The 22,740-nt window shown below is 37.4% G+C and overlaps 1 protein-coding gene across 5 annotated transcripts in view; it reads right to left on the bottom strand.

Moving 5' to 3' along the window:
• The window catches only part of FOXN2 (forkhead box N2), a 76,070-nt gene that overhangs the window by 18,655 nt on the left and 34,675 nt on the right, over nt 1–22,740 (bottom strand). For all 5 annotated transcript variants that reach the window (XM_075536089.1, XM_075536087.1, XM_075536085.1 and 2 more), the window contains 3 exons: nt 16,963–17,512; nt 6,555–6,679; nt 2,900–2,964 (listed from right to left, as the gene is read on the bottom strand). In XM_075536089.1, coding sequence (XP_075392204.1) covers nt 2,900–2,964; nt 6,555–6,679; nt 16,963–17,499 — 727 coding nt within the window. In that variant the 5' untranslated portion in view covers nt 17,500–17,512. The remainder of the gene's footprint in view (nt 1–2,899; nt 2,965–6,554; nt 6,680–16,962; nt 17,513–22,740) is intronic.

Here is a 22,740-nt window from a genome sequence, read left to right as displayed (position 1 = left end):
ACCACAAGTGCTTAAATTCTCCTCTTTCATTTGCCTTACCAATGGTAACCAACTATATCTATAGCTCACATGGCTTCAGTCACACTCACCAATCTGCAGATCCCAGCAGCTACCAAACAAATTTCTTTTTGTTATTATTCTCTGAACTGAGTCTCTATACCCTCCATAACACGTGTATCCTAGGAGGCTAGGTATCCTCTTAACACCCAGGTCTTGCATACTTTCTTCTCTAAGGGGCCTCTCTGACTTATCCCTAACCGTGCTTACTTTTCCCCTATGCACACTGCATAATTCTAGCCCACCCTCTCATAATAATTAAACTGCAAGTTATCTGAGAATTGGGCTGGGGCTTTGCCACCTCTGCATACTGCAAAACACTTACTACATGCCTACCCGGTACAATGCTGGAGCTCGGCAATTACTTAACAGGAAAAATATATGGTTTTCATCCAATTGATATTTTTCAAACTTCTCCCCAGGGATAACAAAAATATGCCATATAGAAACCTTAATCAAATATGAATATGCCATATAGAAACCTTAATCAATATGCCATATAGAAACCTTAATCAATTATGAATATTTCCTTAGGTTTTATGAAACCTTAGGTTTCCCCTTTTAAATCCCTCAAAATTTTGTACAGGTCTGCATTTGTTTTAGCCCATAATACCAATCAGCCCCTTTACCAAGTTCAATGATGGCTGGTTATCAGGCCTAAGCCTCAGTGCATAGGGAAGTCCACAGCACTGGAGAGAACATACTCCAGTTACCAAGTGAAGAAGTATGATACTGTGTTCTAGCTTTGATCAACTATGGCTAAACCTAGCAGGAAAACTCATGAAAATCCCTGTTCTTCAGAGCAAGAAACAGAATTTGGGTGGAATATAAAAAAAACTCAAAAGGTCCTTAATTAACCCAAATTTCACAAGGAAAATGTTATATGCCAAAAGAAACAAAAGGTTATGAACTTTCACCATAACATTCTAAAAAAACTGAGCTGACAGAATATGGGTCAGAACTCCTTGAGGTAACATAAGTTAAAGTTTCAGCAATAGGCAAAAATGAAGCAAACATACATTTGTCCAGGAAAATGAAGTCCTGTTTTGTGGTAGGCCAGAACAGTAACTTAAACAGATCCCAGTTCTCCAGAGCTTCTTCACACTCTAATTCTCTTATTTTTAGATACTGTGATAATTAGCTTTTGTGTCAACTTGACTCTACTTGCAAGAAGATATGGGTGGAGTCCAACCTCTCAGTCGGGTTCACAGCCTGCACGTCTCCTTGGGGGTATGTGTGGCTTATTTGATATCCATAAGGGATACTGTGGAGAATTGGCCTACTCTCTCTCCCTCTTCCTGTTGGCTTGATGCTTGCATCTGGCTTCCTGAAGCTTGGGCCCGGTGGCCTGCCAACCTTTGGGAGCTGTCTGCAGTCTATGTTCCCTGCCTTGGATGCACTCAACTCTTGTCTAGATTGGCCTGTGATCTTCCCTCGTTCTTCAGTCAGATAGGGTCCGTAGTTAGCATTTGACCCACAGACTGGAGCTGGACTGAGACTGCCCACTCAGTGGCTGCATGGGCTGCTTTCTTGATATAAATTTATTTCTTATTTATATATAAGTGTCACTGGTTTTGTATCTCCAGAAAACTTAGCCTAATACAGATACTAACACACTGCTTCTGCTGCTCAGCGTAGTTTCAAAGAACCAAATTGTGTTTAGATACACAGAACCTCTACTTTGAGGGTAAGGAAGGCAAAACCAAGGATATAATACACAGGTCTTTGTCACAACTACTTATTTCTACTACTGTAGTAAATTTCCATGTATCTTTAAATACTACTCTTCTTTTGATCTCCCTCCCCCAATCATTTAAAAATATAAAACTGTTCTTAGCTCATAATGTCATACAAATGTAAGCTGTAGGCCAGAGAATGTTTGCAGTTTGCTGTTCCCTAATCTAGCATAAAACAGATTTAAAAAGGTAAATATACTGATATTACTAAAAATTAGGTTCTATTATCCAGGAAAAATACACATAAAAGTAAACAGAAAAAGGAACATAAAACTGTACACACAGTATGAGCCCAATTCTTGGGAGAAGTAACTGTGCATATGCTAGCAGATGTTCCCATTCACTTGGCGTTATCAGGTGCCGTCAAGTGGGCTTTGACTAGGATATTCTGTCTAACACCATGAAACACTGCCCACCCCATACCCTCGTCACCATCTGTGGTACGTGTGAGCCCGTTGTTGAGTCTATTGTGTAGTACATTCCAACATTAAACTTATACTTGCTGCTATCAAGTTTTCTGACTCATAAAGACCCTAAAGGACAGTGGCCAACTGCCCCTGTGGGTTTCTGAGGTAGCAGAAAGCCCCGTCTTTTTCGCGCAGAACTGGTGGGTTTGAATCACAGACTCTGTGGTTGGTAGTCCGATGCGTTACACCCCCACTCTAATGCCAGGAAGGCCGCCATCCACTCCGTCACAGGGATCTCCTAGTCCAGCACTCTACTGGACAATAGTCTGCTATCATCCACACACTTCCATTTACTGAATTTTGGAAGTAGAATTCCAAGCCTCTCCTCTTAGTGTGGAAGTTGTGCTGAAACCTGTGTACCACAGGTGACCCCGCTGATATCTGAGACAGGTGGAACAGCATTACATATGCGGCCAAGTTGCCACAGCATGGCAAACCAACAGCTGGGTCTACTCTTATATTGTTTTGTTAGCTACTATCATGCTTGCCCAGTACTCCTGGAGACCCATGCATGAAAGGGACCAAAGTTATTACAATAAGCTATAACAACAGAATGAAGAGTGAATACTGTCTTTTCCAAAATGAACACATAATTCTTTTAAAATCAGTATACCAAAAGAGCCTAATTTTTACACATACCTTTCGGAGTTTGAACTTGATTCTGCTTTAGTACAGAAGTTAAGTAGTGAGGTGATAAAGAGCCACTGAAAAATACGGAAGACAAATGTGCTTATAAAAACTATTCTTTAAAACAAAAACAAAACCCAGAATTTCTAACAATAAAAACACAAAGCATTTTTGCCTTGTTTTCTTTGCTAAAAGTACTCAGTTTAGGAAGCGGCCGCCACAGCAGAAAGTACCGGGCTACTGAGTGGAAGCACTCTCAGATCGACTCACAACTATTTGGATGATGTTAAGACTCAATAATTAATCTCATAGATTCTTCTATAAAGTAGGAATAACAAACTCTCTCACAGGGTTGTTATTAACAATTTTTAAAATGCATTTTAAAATTGAGACAATGCATGGAATTGATAATGGAATTTTTCCTCGAACTCTTTTAAAGACTCTTCAGACATGTTGCAGTTCTGTGTTCAACACTTTAGTATGATGTAGACTAGTATAGGTATTATCACAGAAATGAAGGTGTTTATCAAAACAAATGGTTATGAGAGACTGGAATGTAATGAAGACAGATATGTTCCTGAATAAATATCACTATTAAATTATACATTCTATATTCATAGAAAGAAACCAGAACTTTATTATTTTTTAATTCCAAAAATTATAACACTTTATAAAGAACATAATTTATTTTATTTGGAATTTGTGAGATTTAAAAATTTTTTTAACCCAAATAAGATCTTTTTATCTACACCAAATTTCATACTCTTCACACTTATAAATTAATGAGAAGGCTACACAAAGGTATGGTAGACAGAACTGTTATTTTGCTCCCCCCCAAAAATAAATATAAAGGATAAAAATGTTTCATTTCACATTAAAAGCAAAGTTTTACTAAAAAGCCAAAGATGTAAAGTTCTATGTCATTGATACTTTTATCTACTCTTTTTTCTTTTATGCTACAAATTACTTTTATCTACCATTTAAACAGTCAGGCTAAAAATAGAAACACGAAAATGAAGGCACAGCTAAGTGTATTTGTGATAGTTTTCACACAAACAATATCTTAAGTAAAATTGCATAGCTGCACTAGAACATGTCAACAGAACTTTCCTTTAGTTTCTAAATTATTGTTTTTTTAAAAACTAAAATAGGAAAAGAAACACTTATTTTAAAGAAAAAAAATCCTAAAATGATTTGCTAAAAGAACTCTGTATTTTTGTGATTACATTTATTGTAAGGGTGGGATAAAAATTAAAATGTCCTTTAGTTTATAGCTGCAAACCAACTTATTCAGGAAAGGACAGAACCTTGGTTACTTCTGAATATCAAAATTTATGTAAGTTTCTCTTCAGAATGTAGCCTCCATTCAAAAGGCTCCTCTCTTCCCCTGTGAACCATTTCTTGGTTTCAGCCAAATCTCAGCGGAGAGGCAACTAGCACAACATCGTCACTCCGCAAAGAGCATTGGAATATTGTTTCATTGATTTATCTCTCTCTTCATACGCCTCTTCATCAATTCTACAGAAGTCACAGTTTCTTTCACATCTCCCAGTATAATATTTTAAGCACTGATCATAAGCATGCAGTCTTCCTCGAAGCTCTGTCATTCCATTTTCACATACATGCGTTCATCGAGGCCAAGCCTAAATGGGATCCAGAGGCTCCTCTACAGTGCTGGTAGGCTGATGCCGGTCCTCATTGTCCCTAATTTCTAACTTATTATTTAACTATAGCACTTCAAAAGTGCTGGCATTTAATAAGATACTAACTCACAAAGGAAGAAAAATTCCCCCTGACCCCCACTCTATTTCAGCTACAAGTTTTCTTCTAGAAGCTATTGAACATGGTAATAATTCAAATTGAAAATTTCTAGTTACCGTATATATTCGAGTATAAGTCGATCTCAGCCAAGACACCTAAGTTTACCACAAAAACTGCATTAAAAATGTGCTGAAAAACTCAGCTTATACATGAGAATATGTGGTAGGTTTTCATTACAAAACTTTTAAAATTCTTTACAAGAAATTAACCTTTACAGGCTACCCATAAAAGTATCCTAACAATCTTCCATTTTCAACACCAATGAATATACATAATAGAATTTTAAAAGATTTTGAAAGTTTCCTTAGAAAAAGAAACAAACTCAGATTTAAGGAGCTTATCTAATACTCAGATTTGACTTTAAATAAGAAAGCTCTAGGATCAATAGGGGTCAGAGTTTGAAAACAAAAATAAATAACAAAGAAAGCTATAGATGCAATGCGGAATTACTTAATATATGTCTTTTCTGCCACAGCCTTTTTTACTCCCATCAAACCTTCACTTTCCTGATGGTCTGAGTAAGAAGGTGGGGAAGATAATGATTAGATTATGGCTCAGCTATGAGTTATTGTTAGCAGGGTTCATTGTGATTGTCAGTCACCCTGCTTGATATAAAATGAACCATTTCAAGAAGGAAAGGGCGTGGGGAAAATCTTACTACCAACAACAGAAGAGAGAGCATGAGGCAGACAGAGTGGTGGAATTCCCAGACCGCAGAGCACGTAAGGCTGAGTGCTTGGACAGGAGACTTCTGTAGAGTAAGGTGCCTCTGAACATTTAATTGGGAGAGCAGATTTGCTGGCCCATGGTACTTGAGCTGTGTCAACTTCAGGGTAAGGCGCATTGCAGAGGGGTGTGCCCTTTGAGCACTTATTGACAGCCCTAAGAGAGCTTCGTAGCACTGCCCAAGTAGTGAAGAGGCCAGGTCAAAGACTGAGAACCAGAGAGGCCTGCCCACAGACATAGCACAGGAGAAACTAACCTGACTATACAACTACATCCTAAGCATTTCTTACATGAATTGTAACCTGTTAACTTCCCTAATAAACTCCATAACCATGAGTATTGTCTGGGAGTTTCATGTAGCCATGTAATGAACCCAGCAAGAAAATAGAGTGCCATAGGAGGAATGGTTGGTGTCAGAATGGGGTTAAGGAAGAGGGAGATGGATGTATGGATTGTTATCCTGGTAAGAGCCCCCAATAAAATGATTTTTGAAAAAAGAAAGAGGGAGGGCAGGGGCATGTCTGACCCTTGCTTTCTGGCAGTGGCAATCAGTTTGGAAGCCGGAGGATATTAGATGTGTCCCCCACACTGTTTTCTGCAACAGGGAACTGTGTTACAATTATAGTTGTCAAAGCAAAGCAAAGCAACCTTTCTACATGTTACTTCATGAGACCTAGCTATAATTGCAAAATATTGTTAGTGCTATAGAAGGGGAAAAAAAGGAAGAAAATATATGTATATATACACACATATAAAACGATTAATCATATTAAAAACCTACACTGATGAACAACTAAAGACACAGGGAACATTTGAAACGTTAATGCCCAGGGTCTTTAGTTGTTCATTGTTACGACAGACAGTGTCATTTAACTCTTTTGTAGCCTTCTTTACACTTAAATTATACATAGTATTGACTCTGTCAGAATTGCTCTCACTTATTGAATCCCCTGTTTTCTACAAACAAGCAGACAAAATAAAAATGCCCTAAGCTAATGACTTATCCACAAATGCTTTCTCATAAAACACAAAACACCCCCTCTTTTTGCTAAGCTTCTCCATTTCACACAACAATAATTGTAATGAATCACCGCTGCCACACACATGGGCGATCCCTTACCTTGGTGGAGATGCAGGAGGGGTATAAAATGTTAACGATGAGGGAAACGGTTGCTTCTTCAGAGCCTGCATAAGATTGGGCTTATATTCTGGGTCAACACACCATAAAGAACCTTTTCCATTCACCTAGAATAAAATTTGTAAGAGTCAAAACTTGGAAATTTTAGAGATGGTCAATGTTTAAATGTTAACAAATGTGTTATAAAATCTTAGTCTGCTGGTGCCGTCTTCCGTCATTTGTAAAGCAGAGATGCTATCTACCTCAGAGTAGTTAGGTGGAATAAATTAGAATACGCAACATGTTCTACACAGTGCCTGGCATATAGGACACAGGACTACACGGCTCCAGGACACACCATCCTCATTTACATCTGCGAGAATACTACAGTCTGGAATTGTGCAGGGACCAGCCTTCTGGCTGTACAAATGGTCCTGCATGGTAAGATGCCATTAATCTCCAACAACAAAAAGACAAAACAACTCAATTAAAAAATTAGCAAAGGACATGAATAGATACTTCACCAAAGAGAACATTCAAGCTGTCAACAAACACATAAAAAATGTTTGAGATCATTAGCCATTAGGGAGATGCAAATCAAAACTACTTAACCTTACCAAAACGACACTGACAAAACATAAAACAAATCCTGGTGGGGATATGAGACGAGAGCCCTTATCTGCTGCTGGTGGGATTGTAAATGGCATACCATATGGCAAACAGTATTTTGTTTACAAGGGAAAAAGAAAAATAGAAACAGAACTACCTCAGAATTCAGCAACCCCACTCTAACTATATAGCTATAGTCCATACACCTAATAAAAAAAGCCAAGGGGAAAAACCCCATATGCGCATCTATGTTCACTGCAACTCTAGTCACAAAAGCAAGAAAGAAACGGGGGGGGGGGAGGAGGAGAAATGATGACTGGCAGGACCTACACCCATCAATGGATGAATAGCTAACCAAAGAGGGGCATACCTTGGAGATGTTGTGGGTTCAGTTCCAGGTCACTGACACAAAGTGACCATAACAATAAAACAAGCTATATACATTTTCTTATTTACCTGTGTATATTAAAGTTTAATTTACACTATACAAGAGGGCTTCAAAAAGTTCATAGAGAAATAGAATTCGGGGGATTTTTCTACAAACTTTTTGAAGCTCCTTCATACTACAGTTTATTAAATGTTCATTATAAAAAACTGTGATATTGAGGATTAATGTGATCTAGAGATATGAAGTGAGTACATGCTTTTGAAAAATGGTATGGGAGACTCACTTAGGTGCAAGGTTGACATAAACCTTCAATTTGTAAAAAAGACACAGTATCTGAAAATGGCCTAGATTGCTAACTAGTAAGACCATCTGTATGGCAAGCACCTAAAGAAGGTAACTGCCAGCCACAGCACACAGACACTGTGTCAGTGAACTGCCACACAAACATATGAAGAAAGACTTCCCTATAGAGGCAAAACACAGCTTTTAGTCTATTCCACCCCCAACCTGCTTTTCTCTTATCTTGGAAGCAACGTTATCAAAGTCTCATCTCTGCGTAGGGAACAGACTGGTTGAGGGTTGGCTGTGTATTTAATGTTTGATTTCTTTTAAAAGAGCCAAGATGACACGACAATATGTAAAGATCTGTAAGTGTGGGTGACAAGTACACATCTGGTACATTATTTTCTGGTGTGTTTGACAAAGTCCATAATTTAAAATACATGATGAAAAAACACCTATAAATAAAACAACAAAGTCAGATAAGACACGCCTTCAATACTAACTTTAAAATACTGGGCAGCAGCACTTCTGTTTGGTAGGATTCACAAACTCTGTAACTTGGAAAATACCTGTTTCATCTATGAAAATAAAATCTCACACAGGTAAGAGAATAGCCTACCCTATTCCCTTCTGGAATAGGGGGAGGGGGGAATCACTTGAATAACTAGTGCACCCAAATGAGACATTGAAAAAACCAAGACTGCCACTGAGTATAAAATTAAACTGCAGAATAACAGGTCATCTTGCTTCCCCTAACATTTAAAGGAAACATAGGATAAAAAAGACATATACTGCTGTAGAGAGGTAAGAGGGGTGGGGGTGGGGGGATAAAAGAAACAAAATAAAAATCATAACAATAAAGAAATACAATCAAGAGAAGGAAAATGAAAACAAAGCAAAAATGAAGAGGGGGATGATAGAGGGATCGATATATAACGGAGGTAGTTTATTGTGCTAACCTGGCCAATAAACACATGTGGGATTAAATGAAGGGCGGAAAGATAAATGGCTCGGAGAGCCTTGTCTTTCTGGCTCTTTGAATACTGGACCAGTATGCGGATGCTTTGCTTGCTCTTTGCCTCAATTTGCAAGCTACACTACCTGTGGGACACCTAACCTGTGGACTGTGTCACTGTAGTTTGAGGTTCCTTCAAGACCTGCTTCGACACATCATTGGAATTTACATCTCTTGAGCTGGGGACTGTCGGACCCTTTCATCTGGCTGACTGTTGGTGACCTGCCTTGCTGTCTGCTGCCTATGCCAGGACAACCTAAATTGCTCTACAGAGGACTACCGGGCGGCCCTCAAGACTTGAAGGACTGCCAGTGTCTTACAACTGTCTCACGGGAGTGAGTTGCACGGAGCCATTTGTACTGCTTTATCCTTTATTAACTGTCTATTTCTTATGTTATATATCTATCTATCTATCTGTATAAATATATATAAAATTATTAGCATTCTGGTTTTGTTTCTCTAGAGAACCCTAACACAATAACAGAACACCAATATGATAGGTGTGATGGATAAAGTGGCTAAAAGCCTATGTTAATTACATCTTATTTACCAGAGAGGAAACTAGAAGAAAGCACAGAAAGTTGTAAAATAGAGAAATTATGAAAACAAAAGTTGGTAATCTGAAACATTTATAAAACGCAAGAGAATTCAGGGCAAACGGAATTTTATACTAAGAATCATATTGTAGACGTACAATCAGTAATTACCAATATATATGCGCTGAATATGTTGTCGTCCCTGAGTGCCATCCAGTTGGTTCAAGTCAGAGACCCTACGTACAACAGAAGGAAACACTGCCAGACCCTGCACCATCCTCACAAGTGTTCACACGGTTGTCGCCAATGCATCAATCCACCTTTCCACGGTTTTCTCTTTTTCACTGCCTCTCTACTTCACCAAGTATGATGCACTTCTTCAGGAACTAGTTTCTCTTGATAACATGTCCAAAGCATGTGAAACAAAGCCTCGTTATCCTTGCCTCTAAGGAGCACTTTGGCTGTACTTCTTCCAAGACAGATGCATTTGTTCTTTTGGCGGTCCATGGTATTTTCAATATTCTTTGCCAGCAGTATAATTCAAATGTATTGATTCTTCTTTGAGGTCTTCCTTATTCAATGTCCAGCTTTCACATGCATATGAAGCAACGGAAAATACCATGCTTGGGTCAGGCCCATCTTAGTCCTCAAAGTAGCATCCTTGATAATGTGCAGCAGATTTACCCAATGCAATGTGTTTGATTTCTTCATAGTTGCTTCCGTGAAGAATGCAGAACCAAGTAAGTCAAAATTCTTGACAATCTTAATTTTTTTCTCTACCATGATGTTATTTCTTGATCCATTTGTGAAGATTTTGGTTTTCTTTACAGGGTGTAGTAATCCATACTGAAGGCTGCAATCCCTGATTTTCATCAAGTGGTTCAAAGTCCTCCTCACTTTCAGCAAGAAAGGTCTGTCATCTGCATATTGCAGGTTGTTAATAAAACTTTCTCCAATCCTGTTGCCACATTCTTCTTCGTATAATCCAGCTTCATTGATTATTTGCTCCGCATATAGATAAGTACAGGGAGAGGATAAAACCTTGACACACACATTTATTCAGATTTTAAACTATACATGATCTCTCAACAGGATTGCCTCTTGATCCGTGCACAAATCCTGCATGAGCACAATAAAACATTCGGGCACTCGCATTCTTATCAGGGCTATTGTGATACACACAGTCAAATGCCTTTGCAAACCAATGAACAACACAGTAAACATCTTTCTGGCATTTTCTGCGTCAGCACCACTGGTCTCTCACTCATTCATACGCTACCTCCTGAAATGGTGGCAAGTCAACGAATTCTTTGTGGTACAGTAAATCTATATTCTTTCCATCTTCTTTTGATTCTTCCTATATAATTCAATATTTTGCCCACAGAATCTTTCAATATTGCAACTTGCGGCTTGAATTTTCCCTTCAGCTCTTTCAGTTTAAGATATGCTGAATGTGTTCTTCCCTTTTGGTTTTCTAACTCTAGGGTCTTTGCCCATTTCATTATAATACTTTACTTTGTTTTCTTAAGTTGCCCTTTGAATTTTCTATTCGGCTCTTTGATTTCACCATTTCTTCCATTTGCCTTAGTGCTCGACCTCCACTTTGATCCTTTCTTTCCAACCTTAATGACCTTTTGCTTTCAAGAATGAAGTTCTCGATGTCCTTCCACAGCTCATCAGGTCTTCTGGCTTTAGTGTTCACTACAGTAAATCTGATCTTGAGATAGCCTCAAAATTCAGGTGGGATGGTCTCAAGATTATATTTGGCTCTAATAGAGATGTTTGAATTTTCTTCAGCTTCAGTCTAACTTGCATATAAGCAACTGATGGATTGTTCCAGTCGTGTCTTGGCCTTGATTTAGCAACTGATATTGAGCTTGCTTCTCCATCATTTCTTCCTGTAGATTATCAATTTGATTTCTGTGTATTATAGCTACAGAACTCCACAAGTATTGGGTTGTTCAAAAAAGGTGTTTGTGATACAAGGTTGGTCTTGCAAAATTATCATGTGATTGACACCTCTGTTTCTAACACCAAAACCTTCTTTCACAACTACTATTCCTTCTGTTTCCAACTTTGCATTCTGATGGCCAATTATCATCTTGACTGCATGTCTGATCCATTTCATACTGAAGACAGTAAAAATATTACATTTCTACATCACTATAGTGGTTAGTGCATAAATTTGAGTAACAGCTGTATCGACATATATACAGATTGATATTATCCTGTCACAGTCAGCATTGTACTTCCCGATAGATCCTGAAATGTTCTTTTTGACAATGAATACAACACCCTTCCTTTTGAACCTGTCATCACCAGCATAGTAAACCATATGATTTTCCAGTACCAGTCCCTTTATCTAACTAATACCTGACATATGGAGCTTTATGCATTCCGTTTAATTTTTTGACAACTTCCAATTTTCCTAGATTTGTACTTCATGCATTCCAAGTTCTGATTATCATTTGATGTTTTTAGCAACTTCGTCTCATTTTGAGTTGTGCCCCATCAACAAATAAAGGTCCCAAAGGCTTTATTCATCCATGTCTCCTTATGGTCAACTCTACTCTCACAAGGCAGCTTTTCCAAAGACATGCTGAGTGCACTGCCACGTGAGGGACTCAACCTTCCGGCAATATCTCTGCCCATGTTCTGCTTCTACTGGTGAGGTTTTCAGTATCTCACAATAATTTGATGGTATCTATTAGGATTTCAGTGGCTAAGCCTTCAGAAGCAGACAGCCTATTATTTCTTCCTAGTCAGTTGTCAATCCTAGAAGCTCTGTTGAAACCTGATCACTTTGAGTGACCCTGTTGGTTTTTTAAGTACCCATGACATAGCTTCACAGCAAAATACAAGACACCACATAGTAGGACAGACAGACAGACAAATGGTAGCAAGCTAGACTATACCAAACAAGAATTATATAAAATGGACATTAAAAAAAAAAGTAAATGTATAATCTTGGTCAAATACAGACAGACATCCGTAAAATAAGGAATCTAACCCATATAATCAGCATTATTGTTCTATGGAATAATGGGAAATACTGATATTTAAAAATATAGAATCTAATAGTGAGTGCATATTATAAAATACAAATAACTAATATTTTTTTCAACCACAAATTCTAAATAGGCCACAAAGATAAATTCCCTATTATACAAATTTGAACTACTTGAGATGATAGAAAATGAAAACTTAACAACATCAAAATTCTCTGACCCCTTGGATCTGTATAAACATTCTTGGATCAAAGGAGATACAAGGCAATTCAACTCTGGCTTTAAGATTGCTATTAAAACCAAACAAAATAAAAGAACCCACCAAACTCACTGTTATCAAGTCAATTCTGACCCATGGGGACCCTTGGGGGCAAGGTAGAACTGCCCCTATTGGCTCCTGAGACTATAAATCTTTAAAGGAGTAGAAAGCCTCATCTTTCTCCCTAGGAATGGCCAGTGGTGTTGAACTGCTGATCTCAAGGTTAGCAGCCCAACGTGTGGCTACTATGCTGCTAGGGCTCTACTGGGTCACGAAATATACCCCAAACACAGTAAATAAATGATACCAGTAACATTATTGCATCAAAGCTTAATAGATGTGGCCAATTATCTACTTAAAATTCATATCCTTAAATATTTTCATTAACAAAAATTATCAGAAACTGTTTTTATCAAGTCTGAGGAAAGAAAAAAGAAAATTATAAAAGTAAATATATAAAAACTATATAAACTCATTAATTTATCAATTAAAAACCAGAAAAAGAATAAAATTGATATTGTATTGTTAAAACATTAAATAAATTATCTGCTGCTTACTGTCCTCCAATGTACACATACACATACAATACCTCAAGCACTGCTGTATAACAAAAGTTAATTTACACAAAGTGCTTAGGATACCACCGCACACATTTGTACCCAACAAACACCGACGACTGCTATTATTCATATGGATGTTCAGTTCTTAAAATTGTATTACCTCTTTCAGTCTAAAATTACGTAAATTCTTTGTTTCTATTTCATGTTATTGGAATGAAATTTTAATATTTAACATTTATTTTCTACAAATGTAAAAAATGAAATATAAATTATAACCTGCCCTTTTCCAACCATGCGATGTATAAAGCTTCCTCACAGCTCTTACAACTGTTTCCATATTATACCTTTTCTATTTAAAAAACCCTTTAAACATTGGAATTGTACTTTCCACCTACATCATTAGCAATTACTTAAGACAGTATTTACTTGTTTCTTGCCCTTCCTCTCAATTTGTCTTTCTAAAACTTCTATGGCATAGCTACTGTGATGACTGAAGATTTTAAGCCTTCCATTTCCCAAAAGCGTTTGTAAGGTAATATTACTCAGCATATCTTTAGTCTTAAGATACATATATTTATATAATTTCAAGATAAAACCATTTTATGTCAAATCATATTTTTTAAAGAATGGCAGTATTCAACCAGTTTAAAACCAAACTCCTCAGCACTGATCATTTACTGGCTATGTAAGATTGAACAGATCACTTAATGTGTGCGAGCCAGTCTTCCTGTTCACATTTCATCCTTATGTATTAGCCCACCTACTTCAAATCGCTGTGAAGAGATTCAAACTCTGTCTCTTACTTAAAATTACTAAGAGACAATACACCCCAAAGCAAACCCACTGCCATCAAGTTGAATCTGATTCATCAAGAGACAAAAATACAGAATTCAAGGTCTCAAATGGGAATCTCTGTTTTCTGGAGTCAGAGGTGGCTAAGCACCTGACACGACTGCTCAGGAATCTGTAACCACAGACCCAAACTACTTCTCAAGTCCTCTGAGAACCAAGTAATAGTTTGCTTCACTTAACAAGTAAAACAGGTGTGGCTTGAGCAATGTGCTCTCGAATAACTAGAAATGAATCAAATTGGCAACAGCAACCTGAAAGATTAGACAGGTAGCTTAGGGGCTGGTAAATTTAAGAGGGGGAAACAATTTAGAAAAGGGAGAGCTGGGAGACTGTAAGCAATATCATTAAATGATCTACATTAAAATTGTTAATAGTTGTGTATGTTTTGCTATGTACACTCTCAATTACAGAACACATTTTAGAAAATAACAAAAAGAAATGATAAATAAACTTGTCCAGACAGGAAAAATTAATACTAGATAGGGCAACATGGATCAGCAATCATTTTCTGTAATGGCCAGACAATAAATGGTTTGGATTTTGCAGGTCGTAAGGTCTCTGTTGCAACAACCTAACTTTGCTGTGGTTACACCAGAGAGCCACAGACAAGAAGTCAAAAATAGATGTGGCTGTGTTCCATTGTACAAAAGCAGTTGGTAGGTTGAATTTAGCCTGCAGGTCAATGTTTGCCAATGCTTGACAAACACAAAGGAATACATAATACCAGAATTGGTAAACATAGTATTTTTCCTTCTATTTTAATTCCTTTAAAAGAGAAAATTGACTGCTTGAAGCAAATATAACAATAATGTACAGCGAACGGGGCTTTGCAATAAATCTAGAAGTAAAATGTATGACAAAAGTAACAAAAAGGATAGTGGGAGAAAATGTGTGCGATAGTACATACCACACGACATACATCCTATTTATCATTCAAGTGGCATAACTTCACTTGAAAGTAGATCAGGATAAATTAAGATGTATATTGGAAATTGTATATCAACCACTAAAAATAAAAACAAAACACCAAAGACCTTTAAGTCAATGGCAGAGATAATATTGAAACATAAAAATAAGTGAATCATGAAATAAACAAGAAAAGCTCAGAGTAGAAAAAAGAACAGAGAAAACTGGACAAATACACTGACCACTGTCCAGTTAGCAACATTAGGTCTGATAATACCAGGTCATTATGTGAATCAGGGGCTGTACCCCATCTTCAGCCTGTCCCATCCTATTGCTTCCCTTGTCCTTCCCCTGTCATCCTATTGCTCACAAGTATGGGATACCTATTGAGTCTCAGGACACACATGGCACAGCAAGCCCCCATTCTCCACATCTTCACCACCACTGCAGAACCTACAAGGTATTGTGATAATCAGGTACCACCCTGACTGCTGCCTCTCTTCATCTTAAGCTGGAAACCAGCTTGTCTTCCATCCATCATGGCCCCATGTAACCCCTTCCCTCCACTCTCACCAACCTCCTTATAACTTCCTGGTTCTTACCCAGCCTCCCTTGCCTTCCCGCACCCTCACAATATTCTGTCTTCTTCCAGGGCTGTCCGTAGCTGGACTGAGACATTGCAGACAATGAGAGAAGGCATCCAGCCTCGTTGTCAATCCAGGTGCCTCCAGAATTATTGCTCCAGGGGGCTAGCAGAGAGCACAATAAGTCTGGCTGCAGTCCTGCTTGGGGTCTAGACTATCTGAAGCAGCCCGAGAATGTTTTAGAAGTTATTATAAATGTAAAATATCAGATAACAAGATAGTCTGTCAGTGAACAGTAGATGTAGCAAGGTGATGAAATTAAACACAATCATATCAATTACACCAATTAATATAAATGGTCTATCTGCCCAACCAACTCCACTGTCATCGAGTGGATCCTGACTCATAGCAACCTCCCATGGGAGGCTATAAATCTTTACACCCTCATTTTTTTCCCCATGAAGAGGCTGGTGGGCTTGAACCAACTGTCTGTGGTAAGCAGTACAATGCTTACCCAACAGGATCATCAACCATAGTCCATTTGTAAATCAGAGATTGTCAGAGTAGACAAGTAAGAATAGGACCAGGGGTGTGAGTGGCGGTACTGGGAGGGTAGAAGGAGAGTGGGCTGGAAAGAGGGAACCAATTACAGGGATCTGCATGTGACCTCCTCCCTGGGGGATGGACAGCAGAAAAGGGGGTGAAGGGAGATGTCAGACAGGGCAGGATGTGACAAAGTAGTAATTGATAAGATTACAAGGGCTCATGAGAGAGGGGGGAGCGGGGAGTGGGGAGGGAGGGGAAAAAAAAAGAGGACCTGATGCCAAGGGTGTAAGTGGAGAGCAAATGGTTTGAAAATGATGAGGGCAATGAATGTACAAGGGTGCTTTACATAATTGATGTATGTATGGATTGTGATAAGAGTTGTATGAGCCCCTAAAAAAACGTTTTTTTAAAAAAAGAACAATATACTGAAGAGGAATTCAAACACTTACTGATGAAGTTGGTTAAAGACTACAGCCTTCTGTTTGGAATATATTTCAACATAGAGAAAACAAGAAATCCTCATAATTGGGCCAATAAATATCATCATGATAAAGGGAGAAAAAACAATGAGTTCCCAAGAATTTTACTTTTTGTTGTTGTGGTTTCCCAATAAGGGCAATTATCTCATAATATGCTTATTGACCATTCTGACTTCCGCTATTCTTATGTTCACATTCAAGTGTTCTGTCCATCCTTCTGCTGAAATGCCTGTCTTTTGCTTACTGAAATAAATGATGAATTTACACAAGCAATCTTAAAATGAGCTAACCTGACTTACTAATTTAAATCCCGATTTTCAGGGACATAATGACCATATATCGCCCTCAACACCACCACCAGATACAGCAATGCTCATAAATACTGACCTTGCCATGGCTTCTTTCCACTTTCTGAAAACATTTATTCAGAGACAGATTATGACGAACAGAATTCTTCCAGCCTGTTGGCGCGGTAGCAAAATATGGGAAGCGGTCCAGAATCCAGCTATAAATTTCTTTGACAGGCAAACATTTGTTTGGAGAGTGCTCAATAGCCATATAAATGAGAAGACTAAAAGAGTACGGGGGCTTTGAAGTTGCGGATTTTTTCTCTGGGTCCTGGTAGCAAGATGGTCCAAATGGGGACACTTCATCCCCCTCTATGTCATACAGTGGACTAACAATCGGAAGACCCTCGCTTCCAATGCTGAAGTTGGTAAGAAGATTAGTACTTTCATGAAGCCAGTTCAAGTTTGTAAGTTCATCATCTGCTGACTCACTGTCCACTAGAGTGGCCTTTGGCCTGGCAGCATCAACAGCTTCTGGCAAGCTTCCCATTTTGTAAATCTGACTTAATCCCGCAACTTTTTCAGCTCCTGGGGTTTCAGCTCTTTTATCTGGAGTCATTCCAATTACCGGACCCATTTACTCTTAAATTCTGCAATAAAGAAAACAGTCATCAATCAGCATAATTCTTAAGATTCTTAATCTCTAGGGAAAAGAAGATACATATTTAACATCCCCAAATCAGAGAAGTGCTAAAATCAATTGTCCCGATGAATACTTAGGCTGAGTATTGTTGTAATTAAAACAAATGGCTACAATAAAAGATTGAAACCTATTTTACATTATTTTAAATGAATGTAAATAAAATGTACTGCTATAACACTAAATGAATGAATGACACTAATAAAATTAAATAATGTATATTAAATACTTAGTAAAGCATTTAGTCCACCGTATCAACATCAATCCCACTATTGTCAAGTTGACTCCAGCTCCCAGGGACCCTATAGGACACAGAACTGGCCCAAGGTTTGCAAGGCAAGGCTGGAACCCCTTACAGAGGCAGATGGCTGCATCTTCCTCACATGGAACAGCTAGTGAGTTTGAACCAATAATCTGGCAGGTAGCGGTCAGGTGCGTAACCCTACACCACCAGGGTTCCTCTCCAGCTCACAGGACCCTCTTAAGAAGTATGGCTGTAATTATTTAAGAACCATACAAATGACTCAATTCTAAAAGTAATTAAATTAAGTAAACATTAGAAATAATGTTTAAATAAACCATGTCCTTAAATCTAAAATATGTACCTCAAAAGGGATATGATTTCTAAGTTTTTTATAGTATACCACACCATAAGTTAACATTTATTTCATTAAATTCAATATCAGCTTGATAAAATTCATTGTAAATTTATTATTTCTTTGGTAAACCCCAGTATTTTTAACTCAGTATTCTCTATCATCTCATCAAGCACTGGCATGGAATGGATACAGTCTATATTCTCTACAGCTAGGTTCTAAACTACCACTGTATTTTCAAAAAGAAAAAATATTCCTAAACTATCCTTCTGATTTTAACATTAACAAATGACTTTTGTTTTGCTTTTTAAGCACACTTCAATTCAAAACACCAGAGTAAAGTGATAGAACTAATGAGCTACTTAATTCATCTCACTGGTTCATAAAGATAATTCCTGAATTCAATGACAAACTTTCCAAGTCTTCCACTGTCCCAGTCCATTTACTTAATGTTTACAAATATCTCCAGTTCTGTTTTACTTAGAACATAGCTGACAATTTATTCTAATCTACTACTAGTAATCTACTACTTAGACATAGTCTCAAACACTCAATTACCAATAGCATTTGTTAAAATTTTTTGGTACAGTCACTGTACTAAACACTCGACAAACTATATATTAATTAAGCATTACTTAAACCCTATAAATTAGGCATGAGTATTAACCCAATTTTACAAATAAGGAAAAGGACTCTGAACAGTTAAGCAGCCTAGTGAAGGAAACCTAGCTAAGTAAATAGAAAAGGCCGGCATTGAAACCAGACATGCGGGCTTCAGAGCTAAACTCTTAACCACTACCACATTCAGGGGATAGTGCATATTCACATCACCCCTGACATAAACACAATCTATTCAAATCTTAATACTGTTCTCCCCAGACCCTTTCTTCATTCCTGCTATCTAAACACATAGGAGGTTGCCACGAGTTGGAATCAACTCTATGGTAAAAGGTGAGGGTTTGTTTGTTTTGTTTTTAATTCCCCCTAAGACCAGGAAAAGGAAAAGATTTCCACTTTCACCACTGTTGTTTTAAGTTGTCTTGGGAGTTCAATCGATAAAAGAGACGGCAAGAACAGATAACGTCCAAATTGAAAATCAAGTGAAACTATCATTATACAGAGATACGCATACAGAAAATGTCAAAGATTCCACAAGAAAGCCACTAGAGCTAATAAACAGATTCCACAAAATGCAGAGTACAAGACGAATGTACACACAAAAGTCAGTTGTGTTCTTCTTTAAATGCATTATTGAAAAATTTATAGAAGAAAAAAAAGATGGGCAGCTTGCTGAAACTTTCCAGTGATTTAGCTGATCAGACCTCTAGAGAAGATTTGTATGCACCCTTTCTCAAATTATAGAAAAATAAAATACCTAGACTTTGTCAGTGAAGCAAAAGAGTTATTCTATTTCAAGGAAAAGCTAAAGAAGTAGTGGGTAAAGCCAACCCACAGATGCATGTGCTGGGAACCTACAATTAAGGAACAAGAAAGTGATGTGGGAAGTATCAGGAGGAGAGGTAGAACAGACAGCACTAAAAAATCATTAAAGATCAGCAAGAATCCCCCCTCCCCAAATGGAAATCAAAAGACTGCAAATTTAAATAAGGAAATGTAAATAGAGTTGTCTGGGTTTGGTCTGCTACGGAATAGTACAATGTCAAGGTGAGAAAATGAACTGTGATGGCCATGATAAGCACGATGGAAATGATAGCTCTGGATGAGTGGAAACAGCAAGAGATGCAACAGACACAGAAAAACTTGCATCAAAACAACAAAAAATGGTGCAGGAGACCAGTAGCTTAGCAAGCCATTTTAAAATCCATTTAAATCAACTTCTAATCTGCTTTTGTCTTTTGTAAATTTTGAAAAAGATAGCCGAATCAGCTTCACTTTCATGTCCACCTGTAAGAAATGAACATTTTGTTCTTGTTATCCAGTACTTCTTTAGCTTTTTCTTTAAACAGAACTACTCTTTTTCTCCTGAATCAGTCTATCTACTTATTGTTATCCAATGAGGATAGTTTATTAAGAATACTTTAGTATAAACTTTAATGAAATATATGCTACATAAGAAAGTCAATTGTGTTTCTTTATACCCACAATGAACAATCTGGAAAAGGCAAAAATTTTTAATGATTCTACTTACAATAGCCCCTGAAAGAATACATGAGTATAAATTTTACCAAGTAGGTGAAAGTCTGTTAGATTAAAACTATCTATCACTGCTGAAAGAAATCAGATGCAAAAAAATAGGAAGGCATTCCATGTTTATAAACTGGAAGACTTTATATTGTTAAGATGTTAATGCTACCCAACATATACAGACTCAATGCAATCCGTTCTTTCAAAATTCTAACAGATCTTTTTACAAAAGTGGTAAAGTCAATCCTTTAATTCATATGGATTACCAATGGGCCAAGGCAATCTTGAAAAAGAAAACAGGGGAGACTCTCCAAATTCAAAATGACTGAAAGTTCCACAATCAAAAGAACTTGGTATTGCTAGTCCAGAAATAAATCCATACCTATGTGGGTAAATGATGACAACAAAGGGGTCAATTCCACTCAAGTGGGAAAGAATCTTCTCTTCAACTAATGGTGCTAGAACAATTGGATGAATTAAGCTGAACCCTTATTTCTACCATATATAAAAAGTAACTCAAGACGAACCAAGAACCTAATTATATGAGCTAAAACCATCAAATTCTTAAAAGAAAACGCAGAAATTGTTTCCACTTTTAAGCTTCTTTAATGCCACGCATTTGACAATAGATTCTTAGATATATTAGCATAAGCAATGAAATACAGATAAATTTGACTTCTTCAAAATAAAAATGTTTGTGTCTGAGCACATTATCAAGAAAGTAGAAAGAGTCTAAAGAATAACAATAAAAAGATAAACAATAAAAAACTGGGCAGAAGATGTGAACATTTTCCCAAAGAAGATCCACAAATAGCCAACAAGCATGTGAAAAAACACTCAATGTCATTAGTTATTAGGGAGATGCAAACAAAACCAAATTGAGAAACTACTTCAAAACCAATAGGTTGGCTCTTGTAAAGAAACACCAACAGCAATAAGAAAACAACCACAACAAATCCTGGCTAGGATGTGGAGAAATTGAAACCTTCCTGCATTGATATGATAGTAGGGATGTGAAATCATGCAGCTGCAGGGATTCCTCATAAAATTAAAAATAGAATTAACCTATGAGCCAATAATTTCAATCCTGGGTATATATACCCTAAAGAAATGTAAGCAGGCACTCACAGAAACTTTTGCTTCTATACTTTATTCATGATGGAAAAAAGGTGGAAATAACCAAAGTGTTTGTACAAAGTATAGTATGTACATTTAATAGACCAGAGAAATGAAGCCCCAGTGTATGCCACAATGTGAATGAATCATGAAAACATCGTGCTGAGTGAAGTAAGTCAGACAAAGGACAAATATGAAATGATCCCACATACGTGAAATATCTAGACTATGGAAGAAGAATGAGGAATTAATGCTTCATGAGTCAGAATGTCTATTTGAGGTGATGAAAACGTTTTAGGGAAAAATTGTGGCGATGTTGCACACCTTTATGAGTGCAATTAATATTACTGGATTATACACTTTAAGTGTCATCTGTGTGTCTAAGTATGTGTCAGCACCTAGTAGCCAACAAAAGGGGGTCCCTGGGTGGTGCAAATGGTTAACATACTAGGTGGCTAAAGTGGGAGGCCCCAGTCTACTCAGAGGCTTCTCAAAGCAAGTTTTAGAAAATCTAGTTTTGAAAATTCAGCCTTTGAAACCCTGAAGAGCACAGATTTACTTTAATTCACAGAGGGGAACATCATCAGTAAGAACTGATTCGACAGTGTCTCACTGCAGCTTACCCAGTTAATTACAAGAGTGACCAATGTATGAATGTTCCATTGTTGCCTCACCAATGTCTCCAGTTATCTGCCTTCAATTTCATACAGAACACAAACAACAGAATACTGAGTAATGCAGTGCCTAGCATTACGGAGACCTTCCTGCATTACAGAGACTCTGCTATGAACTTACAAAGCATCATCCCCACGTACTCCCATCCATAACACTCTCTCCAGACTGAATCCCACAAGGGGAAAGTGTCTTTTGCTTCTGAATTGCGAATGAATGTAAACAAAATGTTGGGCATGAGGAGATACTCAAATCATAATTCTTTCAGATTGAAATGAATGTAAATTAATACATATCTACTTTGTACCAAGTAGTAAACTGTCTTAAGTTATTTGGAAAAAACAGTTCCTTTATGATAGGAAACATTTTCATAGGTAGCAATCAGAAAACTGAAATCTATTGTTAATACAAAAATGAAAGTAGTCATTTACCTAAGATCTTAAAGCCAATAAAAAATAAACAGTCAAAACTACAATCAGCATGAATTTGTAATCCAAGCTTTATTTTCGTAATCCTAAAGTGAATACAAGCAGAGTTGTACGGGTAGAACCCAAAACAAACATCAATTTCATTGTCATCAAGTTGATTTCTGCTTTGCTAATCCGATGCGCTACAGAGTAGAAGGGTTCCCCCAGGGTTTTGGTGGCTA

This window comes from Tenrec ecaudatus, chromosome 17 (assembly GCF_050624435.1).
Source record: "Tenrec ecaudatus isolate mTenEca1 chromosome 17, mTenEca1.hap1, whole genome shotgun sequence".
Classification (NCBI taxonomy): Eukaryota; Metazoa; Chordata; class Mammalia; order Afrosoricida; family Tenrecidae; genus Tenrec; species Tenrec ecaudatus.
The sequence above is the reverse complement of the archived record's forward strand: the minus strand, read 5'-3'. Positions and strand labels throughout refer to the sequence as shown.